Source organism: Phalacrocorax aristotelis, chromosome 2, assembly GCF_949628215.1.
Source record: "Phalacrocorax aristotelis chromosome 2, bGulAri2.1, whole genome shotgun sequence".
Lineage (NCBI taxonomy): Eukaryota > Metazoa > Chordata > Aves > Suliformes > Phalacrocoracidae > Phalacrocorax > Phalacrocorax aristotelis.
The window spans coordinates 25,237,350-25,254,678 of NC_134277.1; the positions used below are offsets into that span (position 1 = coordinate 25,237,350).

At 38.7% G+C, this 17,329-nt stretch overlaps 1 protein-coding gene across 5 annotated transcripts in view; it reads left to right on the top strand.

The window, feature by feature from the left end:
• Nucleotides 1-4,508: 4,508 nt before the first annotated feature.
• The window catches only part of CFAP69 (cilia and flagella associated protein 69), a 30,583-nt gene continuing 17,762 nt past the window's right edge, over nucleotides 4,509-17,329 (top strand). For 3 of the 5 annotated variants that reach the window (XR_012658867.1, XR_012658868.1, XM_075082791.1), the window contains exons 1-11: nucleotides 4,509-4,946; nucleotides 5,275-5,337; nucleotides 6,728-6,793; nucleotides 7,863-7,972; nucleotides 9,898-9,974; nucleotides 10,912-11,010; nucleotides 12,860-13,009; nucleotides 13,134-13,311; nucleotides 14,314-14,437; nucleotides 16,993-17,041; nucleotides 17,126-17,247. Coding sequence is in view for 3 of the 5 variants with exons in the window: in XM_075082791.1 (XP_074938892.1) it covers nucleotides 4,524-4,946; nucleotides 5,275-5,337; nucleotides 6,728-6,793; nucleotides 7,863-7,972; nucleotides 9,898-9,974; nucleotides 10,912-11,010; nucleotides 12,860-13,009; nucleotides 13,134-13,311; nucleotides 14,314-14,437; nucleotides 16,993-17,041; nucleotides 17,126-17,247 (1,461 nt within the window). In the remaining 2 variants the exon portion in view is untranslated. Of the gene's footprint in view, nucleotides 4,947-5,274; nucleotides 5,338-6,727; nucleotides 6,794-7,862; nucleotides 7,973-9,897; nucleotides 9,975-10,911; nucleotides 11,011-12,859; nucleotides 13,010-13,133; nucleotides 13,312-14,313; nucleotides 14,438-16,992; nucleotides 17,042-17,125; nucleotides 17,248-17,329 lie in introns of those variants that run through there. The other 2 variants (XM_075082792.1, XM_075082793.1) reach the window with 2 other exon arrangements.

A 17,329-nucleotide genomic window follows, 5' to 3' on the forward strand; every position in this document is an offset into this window, starting at 1 on the left:
AGCTTGTGGTAATGGTTACTGTGAATTGGTGCCATGTAACTTTTTGTTCCAACATTGTGCATTATATGATGTGCCAATATGAGAAAGTATATTTGTATTTTCATTTGGCATTAATTGCCTATAAACTAGTGTGTCTGTGTGTGTCTATATGTTATTACTTTTACATGTTCCCCAACTAGCACTAAGGGAAATTCTTAATTAATATAAGGCAATGAGTTCCCAAGTCGCTATAAATTTCACAGGTTAGATATATCAGGTGAATAAAAATTAGATAGATTTTTTCAGTGTAATATTTTCATATATGCAGTGGTGATAGATGCATATGCATAGTTCCTTTCAGACAGTGCATCTCCTAATACACATGTTCTTGATTTCTTGGCTGTTCATCCTGTAGTATTTTATATCAATGTAATGCGTAATGTTGCAGTACTGATATAGTATCAGTATGTGATACTGCTTGAATTAATTAGATTACAGCCTTTACAGTAAGTGACACATTGAACTGACTTGAACAACAATCTCTGTCATTATATATTGTTTCTCATGCTTTGCTGGCAGTGTCTTGCAGTGAGCATAGTATGTCTCCCATTTGCAATATTCTCTCTGTAGTTGTGTCTGTCAGTTTGTTTGTGCTGTCTCTTTGAACAGGGCTATTATAAATTATTAGTAATGCTTTTATCTATTTTTCCATAGACTGTGTTTTACACAAAAATCAATAAAAATTCAACATCAGGTATTTGGCTTTTTCTTATGTGCTTATGCATAATAAATTTTAGCTTGCTTTTCTTTATAATGCATGTATGCTCTGATCAACGTTTTCCCTAAGAGGTAGAACTTGATGATCAACATTTTCTCTGAGAAATGTAGAACTTGAGTGTGAGTTCATAAGAAAAAAATTCTAAAGGGCAATTTGTTTCTTTTGCAATGGCTGGGTAACAGATATTTCACACAGACACACTGGAAGGCTATATCCTATACCCTGCTGTAAGGTATTTTCCACGTTTTCAGAACACAGAATGAACACTACAGTACAATCAGCATATATTCAGTCAGCTTTCTACTCAACAAACAGAAAGTAAGTTTGCCAGGTGGAGACACTCTTCCTGCTTGGTTGTGTGTGTGAGAAAGCATTACTGTTTGAATGAGAAAAACAGGTGAACCACTTTGGAATCCTTCATTAGGAAATACATAACTTTTTTCCAAAGAGACTTATGCCAACATAAGAGGAAAGAGGAAAAGAATACACAAGGGGTCAATTCCTGCTTAACTAGAGGTCAGCAGCATAAACTGTTCTGAGGTCAGAGAGGTCAAGAGGCATGAGTCAGTGAAGCTGGCAGGATTCACATTGCTTTCACACACAGCCTTCCCAGATTCCCAAATGGAATTTAGGTATTTTTAAAATTCAGAATTTTTAATATCTATTTGTGCCATGCCAGACATAACAGTAACATTTTGGTCCTGAAGTCTGTCTTTTCTTAGCTTTTTTTTTAAATCTCACCCTGTTTCCCTATATCACAGTGCTTGTTTTACTGAGTGTTGATGCTATGCTAGCAGCTGGGGCCCCAGACTTACACCTTCATTGAGCTGTACCTTGTACTGTACAAAAGTCTAAGTTCTGTCTGTTGTGACTCACTGCATTTCCTTGCATTAATAAAGAGCAGTGTGAAAGTCCCCTTCAAATCCATCCCACCCAGTGACCTGAACACTGTGTTTTAATTGTATAGGCATGTAAATCCAGATGTTGGAAGTTCTGTTGACTCTATGGTTTTAAGCCTGAGTGTACTGCCAGCCACTTCAGAGGTCTTTTCTTTTTTCTGTGGATATCAAACACAGGAGGTCTGGCAGGACAGCTCTGCACCTTCCTGCTCCTATGCCCCCCCTTCTTTTTCCATTTCCTACTGAACAAAAAAAGAAAGGAGAATGAAAAGTAAGACAAGGAGTCATCAAACTGATTCTTAAAAAGACTCTGATTTCTGTGCTATTAAGAGCTCAGTGTCATATTTGATAAAAACAGTGCAGGTGGCTTTGGAAAAAGTCTACACGTTCAACACAGCCAAGGAAAGGACTTAGGTAGGGCTGAAGACCCCCATTGCAGCACATGAAAGGCATATCCTGTACTGAATAATAGTCCTTCAAGAGCTTGCAACCTAATCTGTAAGAGAGCAAATACAGAGTGGTAGAGGAAATAATTCACTCAGCAAAGTCAACAGGGGATTAAATGGCAGACCGAGATTTGGAACCTTGATCTTCTAACGCTCAGCTGTGTCCTACAACTTCAACTACACAGTCCTGTCATTTTATGAAATTTAACTTTACCTCAAGAATAGAGTTTGCTGAAATGTCTCTTCACAACAAAAGATTGCCCTCAAAGTAGAAATCCTCTCTACATCAAGTCTACTTTTTAAACACATTTCTTGGCATTTGTAAGACTTAACATTTAATACATATGAATTAATACTCTCAGAAGTAAGGTACTATAACTCTGATGTTACTTGTTACCAATGGAAGAGGTAGATGTGATAAAAATACAATATAAGCCTGTTTGGGGCAGAAAACTGTTAAGTAAATATTTTCACAGTTGATTGCAGGGTTTTGAGGATCGAAATTTGCCAAGGGCAGCAAAATCTCTGTAGTCAAACTTGCACAGTGTAGCTTTCATCCCAGTTTTTAAAAGCTTCATTTATGAAGAAGGTGCACAGTGAGCAAATGGAGCTTTGCAAAATGATCTTTGGAACAGGCAGCCAACAAATGTCATGTGACCTAAGCTTATCATTTACAGACTAAGTTGCCCGATTTAGGTATGGTCTTTATACGATTGTCATTCAAAACACAAGCAACAGAACTTAAAACCACTTAAGCCACAATAAAAGTAATTTTTTAAAAAGCACTAAATTTTTAGTGGGTTTTTTTTCCATAAGCTTAAAAACTTTGAATACCTACAACTTCAGTAAGCATCTAGTCATGGGTACCAAGCAAAAAAAGATTTAATCGAGTTTGTTCAGCACTAACTGCTTGCAGGCCTATAAACGTCATTATAATTCATCTCAAATGCTTAATAAAAAATCTTGTTCCATGCAGTGTAGGCCCAGATACAAGACAGCCACTGAAAATGTTCACAGAAACAAATGTTTAACTAGAACATGGAAGGGCTAGTAAAATGGTTAGAGGAATGGAGAGATGTGTGTACATGGATGGATGAAAAGCATCCAACACTAGCTCCAGGACTAGCAGCTGCATTGTCACATCGGGTGAATGCACTATAATGCCATCCAGGTTCTGCCTTTGTATGACCCGTGTTCCTATGAATGCAAATCAGGATTTTGTGGATGGTCATTGCATTTTCCAAACTGGAGTCCCATCCTATGCTAGGCTATATTTTTGCTGTCATTTTGGAGTTGTATGCAGGATGAAATTTCATCCCTGGGATGAAATGCAGAGTGTGGATGGGTCCATGCGCTACTGTATATTTTCCTTTTAATGGAAGGAGAACTGTACAGCATACGTGATCTGCATCTTACTTATTTCTGAAGAAGGCAGGTATAAAATGGGAGGGGTATAACATGCAAACTGGTAAGAATGAAAATAAGAACTGTGTTGGTTATAGTTGGAGCTATAAAGGTTTCTTTCTTGTTTCTGTTATCCCTTCTTTTCCTATAAAAGCTGTCTGGACTTTCAAACAGCTAAATTAACATTTAATAAATTTATTCACATATTCAAATGTTTCTTTGGAAGTTCAAAATTACTTGTTAATGAAAACTGAGGTTGGTATCAACAGTGCCTGCAGTCAAAGACATGGGAATGTGCATACCTAAAGTTGCATATCTGCAACTTGCCCACAGTGTATCCAATTCTTGCGAAGGGCAGCTGAAGTAAGCAGCCCAGCAGAGCGCCTGTGAGCAATGATGAGGTGTCGGCTTTTGCTGCAGCCACTGCTGGATACACAGCGCTCTTCCTCCAGGCATAAACCCAGCAAAGGGCCTTGTGTTCCCGGAGAGTTTGGAGCTGGCAGGCTCAGCCACGCTCCCATCCTGGAGACAGCGTTTCAGAATATGGGGGCATGCCCATTAGGTGTACGTGTATCCCCATAGGAGAAGCTTTGCTTGCAGCTGGAAGATGCCGTAGCAAACCTAGGGGTGAAAACTGTGAGCAAGTAGAAAATATCCAAATCTCCTTATGCTTCTGTCCCTGCCTTTATTACTTTCCAAGCATTAGTCATCAGTTTTGTATTGGCCTATGCAGAGAAAAGGCTCCTTTCCCCCTCCTCCCCACAGCCGTGCTACCCCAGACAGGGCTGTCCTGTCTACACTAGCGTTTGTCACAGTGGTCTCTCATGGTGGACTTTTTAATGATCAGAAGTTACAGATCGACCAGCCTCTCTCCTCCAGCTCCCCAGCAAGTGGTGGAAGCCCGGCCTCTGCCCTGCACAAGCCTGGGGAAATAGTTGCCTCGCTGAGGAAGCATTTTATAATAGGGCATGAAATGGCCCTACTGGTAGGGCAGAGGAGGTACAACACACAGATGTCATGGCACCGTGTGGCGATGCGGCTCCGGATGAGGCGGGAGGGGCAGGTGTGAGGCCTGCAGGCGGCGGGGGGCGGCAGCGGGACCGCCTCCCCACGGTGGGGCCTGGCTGGCCGGGCGGAGGGCACAGGCTGGGCCGCGGCGAGACTGGGCCCCGGCCCCGACGCCGGGAGGTGGCGCCGCCCCGCGCCCATGGCAACGGCGCCGGGCCTCCCTGCCGCCGGCGCTGCTGCTGCTGCTGCTGCTGCTGCCGCCGCTGGCGGGCGGGCGGGCCGGCCGACACAATGTCCTGTCTGCCCGAGCCCCCCGCCTCACGGGCGCCCTCTCGCTCCCCGGCGCTGTCGCCGGCCCCCGGCCCCTCTCGCTGCGGCGGGGAGCGGCGCAGGAACGCCTTGGACGCCGGTGCGGGTCTCGGCACCGTCCAGGTGAGCTTACCGCAGCCCGGGGTCACCCGCCGGCCCCGCTGCCGGCAGCCGCCGGCCGGGAGGCCCGGCCCGGCCCTGCTCAGCTCTGCCCTGCCCTTCCCTGGCTTGGCTGGGCTTGGCTTGGCTGGGTTTGCCTTGCCTTGGCTCGGCTGGGCCGCTACGTCGGGCTAAGAACAGGCCCCGGTTTGTGCTCCACACACAGCCTGTCTTTACCCGTCCGTGGGTAGATTCGTGTTGGTTCAACACGGCACTTTTACATTTTTAAGGTTTAACCACTTTTTAAGCACAGTCTAAAAAAAAAAAAAAGTTACAAGTGTGACTTTTCCAGGATAGACAGTTAAGATCGGTGGATCTGAATCATGTCATCAGACTACTCAAAGATTCAGACTCGGTAAGTAAGCCTGATACCTTGTTATTTCAGTTACACAGGTAGTAATGGGGCTTAGAAAAATGTTTTATACAGTTACTTTAGTACCCGCCTTAAATTACCCGGATGGCACTGGTGGCTGGGTCTGCAGAGCACAAAGCTGAAGTATTTGTTCCAGCAGTTGAACACCTCTTTGAAAGATGTTCACTGTTATAAAGAATGGTATCAATGGTGGTTTTATCTTTTTTAAAAGGCTATAGGTATAGATACATACAAACCAGTACATCCTCCCACAGGGACTTTTCAAAAAAAAAAAAGACAAAAGCACATGCATTTAAAAACCAGACATGCAGAATTTCTAGCTTATCTGGGAGTTTTTGAGTGTGAAACCTACAGCTGAAAAACAGAAATACATACAGAGTTAACTGAAACTATGTCAGGAGTTTATGTAATTGCCCAAGTTAACTGCTAATTTTCTCCAGGGAGGTGATTTTAAAGGAAGGAGAAATACACAAAGTTCTGTGTTGAGGGACAAATATGACTACCTAGGCACACAGGAGAATGTAATCTCATGGACTTCCACAGACTGGTTTTGGTCTCCACAAGGAGATTTGGGAAACTAAATTCACAAAGCCATCAGTTATTTTTGATCTAAAAACCTAATAATATCTATTCTTAAAACAAGAACTCAGTTAAACATACCACACTTTAAGGTAATGCAGCACAGAGAAGTAGTTCAAATGTGGGGTTTTTTTCCCCCCCTTTTGATACACAGCTGATAGAATAAACTTACTGACTGAAGAAAAATGTGCTGGATTATATTGTTTACTGCTTCTCTAGAGTGTATAAGATACATGATAAAATGTAGGATTCTGGGCTTGCAGATTCCTGAAACAACTTTCTGGCCTGCCTCAAATTGCAGTGTTCTTGCCCGGCGTGGACATGCTCCGAAGAGCTGGAATGAATGCTGCATGTCACTGATGTACCCTGACATATCCTCACTTCAGTTGTTTTCAACTTTGAATTTGCAGGCTCTTTCCTTGTGGTAGCAGAGCTCCACTCCAAGGCACTTAGATACACATTTTTATATATCTGTGTCATGTGTGACATAGGTTTGGTTTATTTAGTTGTCTTTCACAGAATCCCAAAGAATTTCAGGGAAAGAGCTCACACATTTGAAGAAAAGATAGAGTTTTAAAGCCTCTTCAGTTACAAGAGCGCAGACTCCCTGCTTAGAAATAAGGCTTGATCAAGGAGCTAATCCTGCTGCAAAGCACTTTCATAATTTCATTGTGTCTTGTGATTTTTTAATCTCGTTTCCACTTTCATTTAAACTTAAAAGGGGATAAATGTAATCATTTAATGTTCTACGGCAAACTGCAATTAAAACCTGCTTTTCATTCTTTTACTTCAGAAAGATTTGGAAACAGAGCAGCTGAAGACTCTCAAGAAGGTAGTCAAGCATTTTGAAAATGGGTTTGTATCCTTTTTGCCACTGTAGAATTCAGGTGTCATGGTGTTTTATGTCTGATAATACTCTGACTTTTCTGCAAAGCATTTTATGACGTGCTGTGCTTCCACATGGAGATAAGTTAGGTCCACGCATGTTCTTGTCACTGGCCTTCTTGTGCACACGTAGCCAAGGTTGGTAGATTAGCAAGATTCTTGGATGCTAGATTCATTTGCTACAAAATTCAGTAGAGGGATCTTACCTGTACAGTGTTTGAAAGTGTTCAAAATGTAATTAGTGTTCTTTCAACACAGAGTAGACATGCATAATAATTGTCACTACTTAAGAAGCAGCAGATAAAATAGCAATGAGTTCCTGTGCGGACACATTTTAAAGAAAAATAAAGTCAGACTAATTTATCTGAAACTTTTCTTCATATTTACAGTACAAATGGAAAGGCTTCTGATAATCAGAAGTACTAGGGAGGGTGTGGCCATATGGAAGAATGTGATTAATTTCATACAGTTCCGTTAATTGCCACAGTGATTTAAGCTATCACGTTACTTCACAGTCGAGTTGTGGTTAAGTACTTACAGGCAGTTCCCATGAGTCAGTGGACTGGTAGTGACTTCTCAGTCTCAGCGATCTGTTCAGTTTTGATCTTGTGCCTCTACCCTTAATTAGATAATCTCAAAATGTGTTTGGGTCCAGATTTTCAAACTTTACTTAGTCACATGGGACTGGAGTGGGAAGGAATTTAAATACCTCAAGGCTGTCTCAGAATTTAGATAAGTAAATCTGACACTGTGATGTAAAAACTTTTCATCCTATATTATTAGATATTCAGTGCTGAACTTCCAGTGAGTTCAGCTGATAAGAAAGCTAAATTAGATTTGCAAGAGTTGTACTCCTGTAGAAGTAAGGCTGCTTGAAAAAGCCAAGTATTGACTCATATGCTTCATTTTAGACATCTGACTTCGAAAGCATTGGCCTCGCTTTTTCTTGGTTCAGGCTTTGAAGTATGGTGAATAGTTTTCAACTTTTTCTTCTGATTTGTAGCAGTACAAACAATCTGATTTCCTTAACTTTAAATTAAAAGCCACTTAGGGATTTAGCACAAGTAATTGAAATTCTTAACCTGTGTGCAGAAAAAACAACGGAACAAGAAGCTTTCACTGAGCCTTTATGTGAACTTATTAAATTATGTGGGTAAGTACTTCAGCCCTTCTTTTAGAGATCTAAACACTGCTTATTGACACATTCATACATTTTCCAAGGCAACTGACATATCCATACAGTATCTGTCTACAAGGCATCTATATCTGCAAGGCATCTATTATATCACCCTTCCTTTTCATGAACGGTGTCCAATCCTTGAGTCCAATTTCTGTTGGCATGAAGGAGGGACCCATTTAAGCAGTTCAGTATCCGTGGAGCTACGTATTACATCATTCAAAACTGTATTGTAATTGGCCCCAGCTTGCTTGGAAGCAAGATTCCCCAAGGTGTTTTTATCTCCAAGAGTAAGTTGTTCTGGGACTGATGGCCTCAAAAGATTCAGCAGCTAAGTCCTGCTGAGGCACATTTTGCTGTTTCAAACAAGCTCTCTAAGTGAGTTTAAAAACCTGAGGTGACACAAAGACACTTTAACACCTGAAGGTAAGCTTTAAAAAATGACGAGCCATGTTGCAGAAAAGAAAGAACCACAACAACTGAATGATTTGGGGTTTATAATTCATTTAAAAACACTGCATGAACTTCTGGGCATCTTCATTGTCATACTGTACTTTAAACTATTTGTAGAATAGAATTTAGGTGTTACCCACCCTTGTCAGCAGTTTTCTCCTCCTCAATAATTTAATAAAGTTACTTATGGAATGCTTGTACCTACAGTTAGTCCTGTATTTAATTATAATTGGTGAGAATAAGGAAGAGAAAAATTATGCCGGACAGAAAATTAGTTGCATAGTAACCCAGATAATCAAATAGGTTTTTACATTGCTTCCTCTCAGCTGTTAGGTTTAATAAACAGAGAACTTCTCAGCTGAATCCTTTAGTTCCCTGAGCACCATCAGTTGTGCTGCTTTCCTTTGCTGCCACACAGCGGAGGATGAGGAAGCGCATCACAGAGTTTCATTTTCTTACCTGTTTGGCAGAAGCGTGACAAAACTGAGAATGAATGAATAAAGTAGATAAAGTGTAGTTGTGAGTACGACTTCTCGTCTCTTACAGCAGTTCAGCAATAATTGTGCCTTCTGCAATGAATATATTTTGGAAGATTGCACCCTTGGGTTTTGCTTTAATTTCTGTAGTGTGGAAATTCCCCAATTCACTACTACTTTGTATGACAAAGAGAAGCCTGTAACTAGAGGCAGGGGCTGTTATTTAACTGTTATTTTCTTTCAGATACTAGAACTGGTATAAAATTTTCCACTCCTCCATAACTGCTTCTGTTTACCCGTCTTCTTCCCACTTGTTTTTCAGTGTCTGCTTCTTTTTTTTTTTTCCTCCCATTTATTCCATTATTTGCTCTTTCCTCCTTTTTCTCTGGCTATGTTTACAGAGGTAAACCTACCGGAAAGCTACTCTACACTATGAGCTACAGAGACCTTAGCATAATATTGTAATGTTTACTGTTAGAGATTTTTAGCACCTAGATGTTTATGTCATATCTGAGTATTTTGCAAGTATTATTGAATATTTCCTAATATCCTGTTTTTAAAATTAAATTTGTTGTTGGGTTATTTGGAGTCAGTTGATTGGTTTTATTTTTATCCATTTCAAGAGGCCTTGTCCAGGGATATGACCCTTTTTTTCCCCTCTGCACATGTCTATGCATAGTCTAGCTCTGCAGTAGCCTGATAGTGCCTAGGTTCCAGGATTTAATCTTCCACATTTAAATGACATTTGTTTATTCAGTATTTCTTATTGCATCAAATATGAATTAAGAAAACATTGTCTATGAACATGTTCCATTAATTGCCAGAATATATTTGTCCTGGGAAAAATGTCCTTATTTGCAGAAAATGTCAAGGAAGACACAAAAAGCTATTGAGCTTTTCTGGTGACTTGATCAAAGTGTTCTTCTGCGGTGTTTTAAGCATAGTTGTAATATTTTTAATTTCATTTTGCAGGTTACCATTTCAGAAAAAGAAATTATCTGATGAAGTAAGCTATTCCGTGGCAGTTTCAAAATCCATTGCACAACTGGGTGAGTGTAAAGTGATATGCCACAAAAAAATTATTATTATTGTGCCATAATAAAATTATCTGTATAATTAGCACGATTTTAATTACTTGTTACCTCCTTAGTAGATGTAAGTAATTTCCTTCAATTATTCATTCAGTCCTCTGTGCCTTTTAGTATTAGAAACCATTCTTATTTTGCTGTGCAGTTAACCTGCAGATTAGCTAGCAGAATTACCTATTTGCCAATGTCAGAAGCTACATGAAATAACTTTATCAGTACAGCTGAATAACTAAACTTGCCTATAGCTTGTTTAATTTAATTTTTCTCTGAGAAATCACTGTATTGCTATAAACACTGAAGCCTGGAATAAGGGGAACATGTATCCTCCCTGATTTTTTTGAAGCCAAATGGAAGAAACAAGTGAGAAGCAGCAACTCCTGACTCAGACTTCTGCATTTTCTGGATTTTCACAGGTCTGAGCAGGAAGCAGAATGGTGTCCTGGTTTCAGATCGTTCTAGATTCTCCTTAGAGTAGCATGTCCCAAAAGACACTAAAATCTAAAAGATTGCTTTTATTATCCATGTTGAGCACTGCTAGCTCTCAGTGGAATTCTCTTTATCTTGTGGAAAAGGACCTCCTTCTGTGCTCCCTTTATGTCGTATCATGTCTGCTGGAAGAAGAATTTCTGACATGGTAATGATGACAACAGCCTAGTGTAGTAGCTTTCTTCTGAATTCCACACCTTCTGGAATAACATCCAAACTCTTATAAGGGTCTGTAGCCACAAAGCAGAGGAGTCCCTGTCCCTTGAGTTTTATAATCAAACTTTGCATGAAATGACAGATTTGTAGGGGGTATGGCCAAAGGAAACCGTCAATACTGTAAATAGAAGTGTTAATATTACATTCTAAAAACACTGTAAACTTTGTAAATTACTTTTTTTTCTGTTTCTGACAGGTTATTTGATGAGGGTGCCAAGCTCTCAAGTTAGAATACAAATCTGTAAGTGTGTTGTTAGCTTTTATAATACGGAGCTACCAAGAAAACTACTTTCAGGTAAAGCACAGTATTTTCAAGTGTCACAAGAAATGAAGTGCTTATGATCCCAGCTACTGATTAGCTATGGCTTAATTTTTCTTTATTACTATAGTTACTATATCTCATATTAAATATATAGCATTGGAAAATGTGCAATTAACATGTTTTTATAGAAATGCATACTCCAAATCTAAAATTAGTTCTTCAATGTTCAAGGACTTAATTATTACACTTATGGGATTAGGATTAAATAGTATCCAGAAAATGTGAAGTGGTCCCAAAATCTCAGGAATGTGGATAATGGAGGAAGAAAGAGTAGTTAGGGTCAGAATTGTGAGAAGGGAAAAGTAATTTTCAACTGTGTATATGTAGCCTGGAGAGAAGCAGCTCTGGTTTCACTTGTGTTGCTTGTGAGGGATAGATCTGAGCCTGTCTGCATTTGATTGTGTTCATATTATACAGACACATTTGAGTGGAATTAGTGGACATGTCTCTGCAGAAAGAGGGTGACGATGCCTGCATAAGAGCATGATCCTCTGGTATTATGGATAGGTATGCAAACCGTCATCAGAATCCACTACTATTTGTGTTTTTGACCCTTATGATGATGCCAGAGGCTGTTATCAGGCAAAGTCAGTCATGGATCCCCTCACAGAGGGGCACAGGATCACGTGCTGTGAGACAGCACAAGATTTATAGGCAGCCAAGCTACAGGTGAACATTGTCACAGTGGATCCAGAGTGCAGGTGAGGGAGCATGCTGGATGTCAGTGTGCTCCCTTGCTGTGTTCCTACAGCATGGCACTACTTCCTGTGCCCTCTTGCTGGTTTTCATTTATTTTAGGAGGCCTAAAGAAGCTGCAGCAGCAACAGCCCTCATAAGATTCTAGAAATATGAAAACATATACATCTGGTTTTACCTTACAAACAAGACTCAAATCCTGCAAGGAGCTATGTGTGCATTTAGTTATGTATCTGTAAACAGTTCCATCAAGATAAGTGAGTGTTAAATATTGCTAGGGTTTATTTTTGTCATCCAGACGTAGAAAATAAGATATGTTATCTCAAAAATGAAGAATGTATTTCAGTTTGATTTTTAAGTCAAATTCTTTATCTCTAAGCATATATGTAAATCTTGCCAGTTTGATACTGCAGTCCTCTTACCTATCAAGTAATACTGACTTAGAGCCTATCAGTTTGTTTAGTTAAAACTGATTTCATTGTGTGCATTATCTGCATTTATCAATCCTGCATTTCATGTCATTTGATATATATATTTTTAAGCTTTTTAAGATAAACTTAACTTTCCTGAGTTAGCATATATAAATATAAGTTTCTTTTCTCAGTGCTTCCCCTTCCCCTGTAATTCAGTAATTAAATACAGATTTACATATGCATGGACAAAAGTAAAATCAGGGACACATTAGAAAGTCAGGTTTGTAAATTAAATGTTGGATTCACATATTTTAAGTACAATAATAGAAGGCATTAATTCTCTAGTGAATAGGCTACAGAAGAGAACTAGGTCCTGCACCAACAGCTTATTGCATGACCTGAAGAAGGTTTTTCACCTTTCTGTAACCCTGCTTGTTCTTTCATTCTGTAAATTCTAGGAAGCAATTCATTTGGTTTTATAGCGTTTTAGTCGTCTTAAGGGTAAGTCTGTTGGATATGCTTTAGGCACTATTAATACTCAGATATAAGAAAAGTAGCTCGTGTTGGTTGTTACATTTTTTTCAATTGGTTTTAGGAGTAAGTAAATGTGATACTCGGTTCTCAATCCTTTCTTGAGGAAGGATGAATATTTTATGAGGTAACCAAAAATCTGAATATTTACTGCATTTTAACTAAAGCTTTTGTATGTGCAGGTTACCAGCCAACAAGTGCAAACTATAAAATTCAAATGGCTGAATTAGGAGGATTGGCAGAGACTCTCGTTTTGTCACTAGCATTAGTTGAAAATCAGCTTACTGAGAAGTTGTGGGTACTCAAAGCTCTCCAGCATCTCTCCAGCTCTGGTTAGTACAAACTGTTCTTTCAGCAATCTGATTACCTCTGATCTTAGATCATTTGTTCTCTGAACATGCCTAAAACAATTAATGACCTACAGGGAATTAATTATTCAGATTTTAATAATTTCAGGAGTAAATTGCAGACTTATGATGAAGGCCCAAGCAGCCAGCAGGCTCTGTTTGTATCTAAATGGTGTCGATCCGTCAGGACAGCTGGTGTTCCGCTCCTCAGAAATCCTGTGGAACCTGCTAGAAAACACATCAAAAGAAGAAGTCGTTAATCAGCTCAGTAGCTTGGAGTGTGTACAGTAAGTGCAGGGAAGCATTTTTGAATTAATGTTGTCATTTTGGAGACATCTAAAGCATTGCTATTGTGAAGCATTTTGTTTGAATAGAATTGACCAAAAATGCGAACAGGGTATGGAGGTCTCTCATTAAGTCCTCATTAAGTTTTCAGTATTAACACATCTAATTCTCCAAAATTGAAGCACTACTGGATGAGACCTCATAGCCAAGCAGCCCATGATTTAGATGTCTCAGGCATCTGTTTCTGTTTCAGCAAGTTAGATAGCTCTGTGGCCTGTGAGATGCCAGGAAATTATATATAATCCAAGAGGTGCCTGCCAGGTAGCTTACAAACTCAGTGGCTAGAGTCCAGCTAAAAGCACATCCAGTCAACTTCAAAATTATTTCATTGTCAAGCCTCTCTTTATTTCATGAACATGGTGCCCCACCACCAGTTGTTTCTGTTACAGGGCAAGAGGGAGATCAAGGCACTCTGCTGCATAGTACAGGAGGTATAGCCCTATTGCTTTATATGATGAGAAAGTTAATTGCACCGTTTTCAAGCTTATGTTAGGTTCAGCTGGGCAGTATTACTGCACTGTTGAAATGCTTATGTTATAGAATTAGTAGGAAATCCTATGCTGTGATATACAAGGCTTAGTTCTAGGTCCTCTGCTGGAGTAATTAACAGGTTCTCCTGTAGTGAGTTACTTTTAACTATTTAGGAATAGACCATTTCTTCTCAACAACATCCAGTTCCATGCTTGAGTAAATACTATGTCTTTCCATTAATTATAGCACATACAGTGGAAGGTGCAATTTGTAGTACATGCACCTTGCATATATGCTTAAATTGGATGTCTAGTGGTACACATAAGAACCCATTTCATAACCATTTTAAGTTATTTCTCTTGCAGTTAAACCCTAAGGCTTTGAAAAGTATGATGCTGAATGAGGATTCGTATACCTAGAGCTGCCTAAAATTTGAATATGAAAAGGTAAAATGCATTTCACTTTCTTTTAAGTGCTTTGAAAGAAGTATTTGTAGACCTTCTCGTGCATGGTTTCCGGCATTATGATCGTCAGCTACGGAATGACCTCTTGGTGATTGCCACATTACTAGCTGAAAACCCTGCAGCACCTATGATTGTAAGTATTTGTAGTTATATTCCAGAGTCTAATAACTTCTTCTTTGCTATTATATATGCAGTATTTTTCCCCATTAGTGTTCTAATGTTTGTTCTACTCTGCCTCCAATGCTCTCCTCTTTCTTAGATTTTCTGAGCAAGAAATAATTTTTCTTTCTGCAATTCCCTTTACCTCAAAGAGACTTCAAATCTGTAGGTCATTAGCCTGGAGTACTAGCATCAACGTTATTGAATACTTAGAAAAATTATGCTAATATTATTCCTGTGCAGAAGTTGATATTAACCCCTGTATTCTTGTACGGATTCTCAGATGTGCCATTCTGTTACAAGTTTTGCACTAAATCTCATTTGTTGTTTGAACATGTAGGAGTACAGGCTATATTCAAATGGCCCAAAGTCAACTGAAGTATCTGTGTCTCATAACGAGGAACAAGAAGGGTCCTCCAAAAATAAGCTGAGAAGCTCTAAATAACATGCTGAAAAAGTAATTACTTAGATCCAGTTAATAAGTGGCACATAAATTCTTTCTAAGACTAAGACAGAAAAATGTAGTCCAGACTGCACTATCGTGACTTGCCCAAAAAGTAAATGACTTATTCTTCTATAATATTCCAGAATTTTTATGAGGAAACTGCAGAGAAGTTAACCGTTTATAGTTATTAATATTATTTTATTCTGTTGTTTTACAGTTGAGGTTTAGAACTTCAAATGAAGTTGTGACATACATACTGAATAATTAAGCAATCAAATTCCTGTAGGTCTATTGCTGTTCAGGAATGGTTTACTTTCAGAGAATAAATTTCTCAGCTTGAGTAGAAGTTTCCCAGTTGGCTGTATTACTAAACAGATTTTATAGTCTGTAATGAAGATTACAGATTTTTCATTCAAACTTTCCATTTATCACTAACTGTTATGAAATGCCTGTTATACTATTGCAGCAACATATTTGACGTCTGAAACATTCATATTGTTTATCTGACTGTAGAAACAGGGCAGTTTTTTCCTAGAAAATAAATAACCAGGACACATATTTTTAATTCTTTATACTACAGGGAAGAAAAATTGTTTCAATGCAAGGAAAAAATGAAAATGTTTTCATTTAGATTCTCTGTTCACAGCCTCTGTAGAGATTTTACTTCACTTGTGGAGATAAGGTGCAAGGTATAAATATCAGGTAGCAAAAACATTAACATTACCATTGAATCCTGCCTTGTAGATAATACCAGAGATATTTTCATCAGAATGTTCTCTTTTTTCCCTTAATATACTATCCAAGCAACTTCGGAAAACTCAGTCTTGTATTTAACAATTCAGAAATCAGCACAGGAATCTGAGCCTTTGAAAAGGAAAATAATTTTCTCACCACAAGTAAACTGGAAAAATATATGTAAAGTAAAGCTTATTATAATAATTATTATTCTTTCTGCATTAGAACAAAACTCTCTGATAATTGCTTACTGGTTTCCCTCAGAATTTAGTACTGCATTAATCAGCAAGGAGAAAATATTAACAAGTCTTAATGTTGCTTTTTATTTAACCACTTTGCAATGGCTTTGTACAGAAGATATAGATACCATAGAGACAAAAGCTAACAGGTAAAATAGTTGTGTACTTCAATACTTTCTTTAAAGCTATTTTTGCAATATTCTTCTGGTTGTTAAAATCATTTGGCTGTATGCTAACTTCCAGAGCTAAGCCGAACAAATCTGAGCCCAGCTTTTTGGAGACGCATCTAAAAAGCTACGCAAAACTAATAGAACTGTTTGATTCTGTGGGGATATCTGTGTAGTGTTCTGTGAGCTCTGCTCCTGTTGGGAGCTGGTAGAAAGCTCTGTGGTGGCTTTGCTGGAGTACTGAGGCCAAGCTAATGTATTTTGTTGCTCAAGAGCAGCAATGTCCTGGTAACCATGGCTTCTAATCACCCCAGAAACAAAGCTCTCTTGCCTCTAGTGTGCTGCATAGACACCCCCTGGCCTTGATCCTATCCGTAGTTACATTAGACATAATCATCCTTCTGTTAGCTATGAGCTGTGAATTACAATATTTTCTGAATATTTAATATGTAATATATATAAATGCATGTCACTCATTCATGCAGTTTTCTTGTGCATACTTCTAAACGCACTGAAGCTGAATATAAGTGTGTTAGTACGCACAACTGAGGACATAAAATTCTATGTACCAATGATCCTGATGTATAAACCTACACATCCACAAATGCATTTTAGAAAACACAACTGTAACAGTACTGAGAATACAGTTTTCTTGTGTGGTAGATTATTGTAGTGAATACATGTGCCTGGGACTTCCCCGTACAAGTTCAGACTTACACTGAATGAGACATGGGTTTAACTAATTGTGCCCTTAAGACTGTAGTTAGTCAGTATTGTACAATGTCCAAATGTTGATCTTTTTTAAATAAAATTCTGTTTATTCTGCCATAGGATACATTAAACTCTGCACTCTGAAGAAAAAAGCAAAACTAAAATTAAATCATAAGTCTTAATTTCACTGCAATTTAATGTAATTAATGTATGTTTTTTGAATGCCTATTAGGAAAGTGGATTTGCAAAGCTGTTAATAGTTCTTGCAACATTTACTGAAGGTAAGAGATGTCAAATTGTGTCATTACAGTATTTTTACTTTTAATGATGATTTTTTTGTAACTTATCTACAATTTCCTTCATAGTTAAAATTCCCAATCCCTTGGTAAAAGGTCTTAAACTTACCTACTCTTATGAGGACTTCGAGATGAAGAAGTTACTATTTAATGTAATAAGAGTCTTATCTAAAGACCCCTGTGCTGTACAGGTAAGTTGTAATGAAACAGAAGATGTGGTAAGCAGGAAAAAGAAAAAAAAAAAGGTCAACAGAACCACAGCAATATTATTTA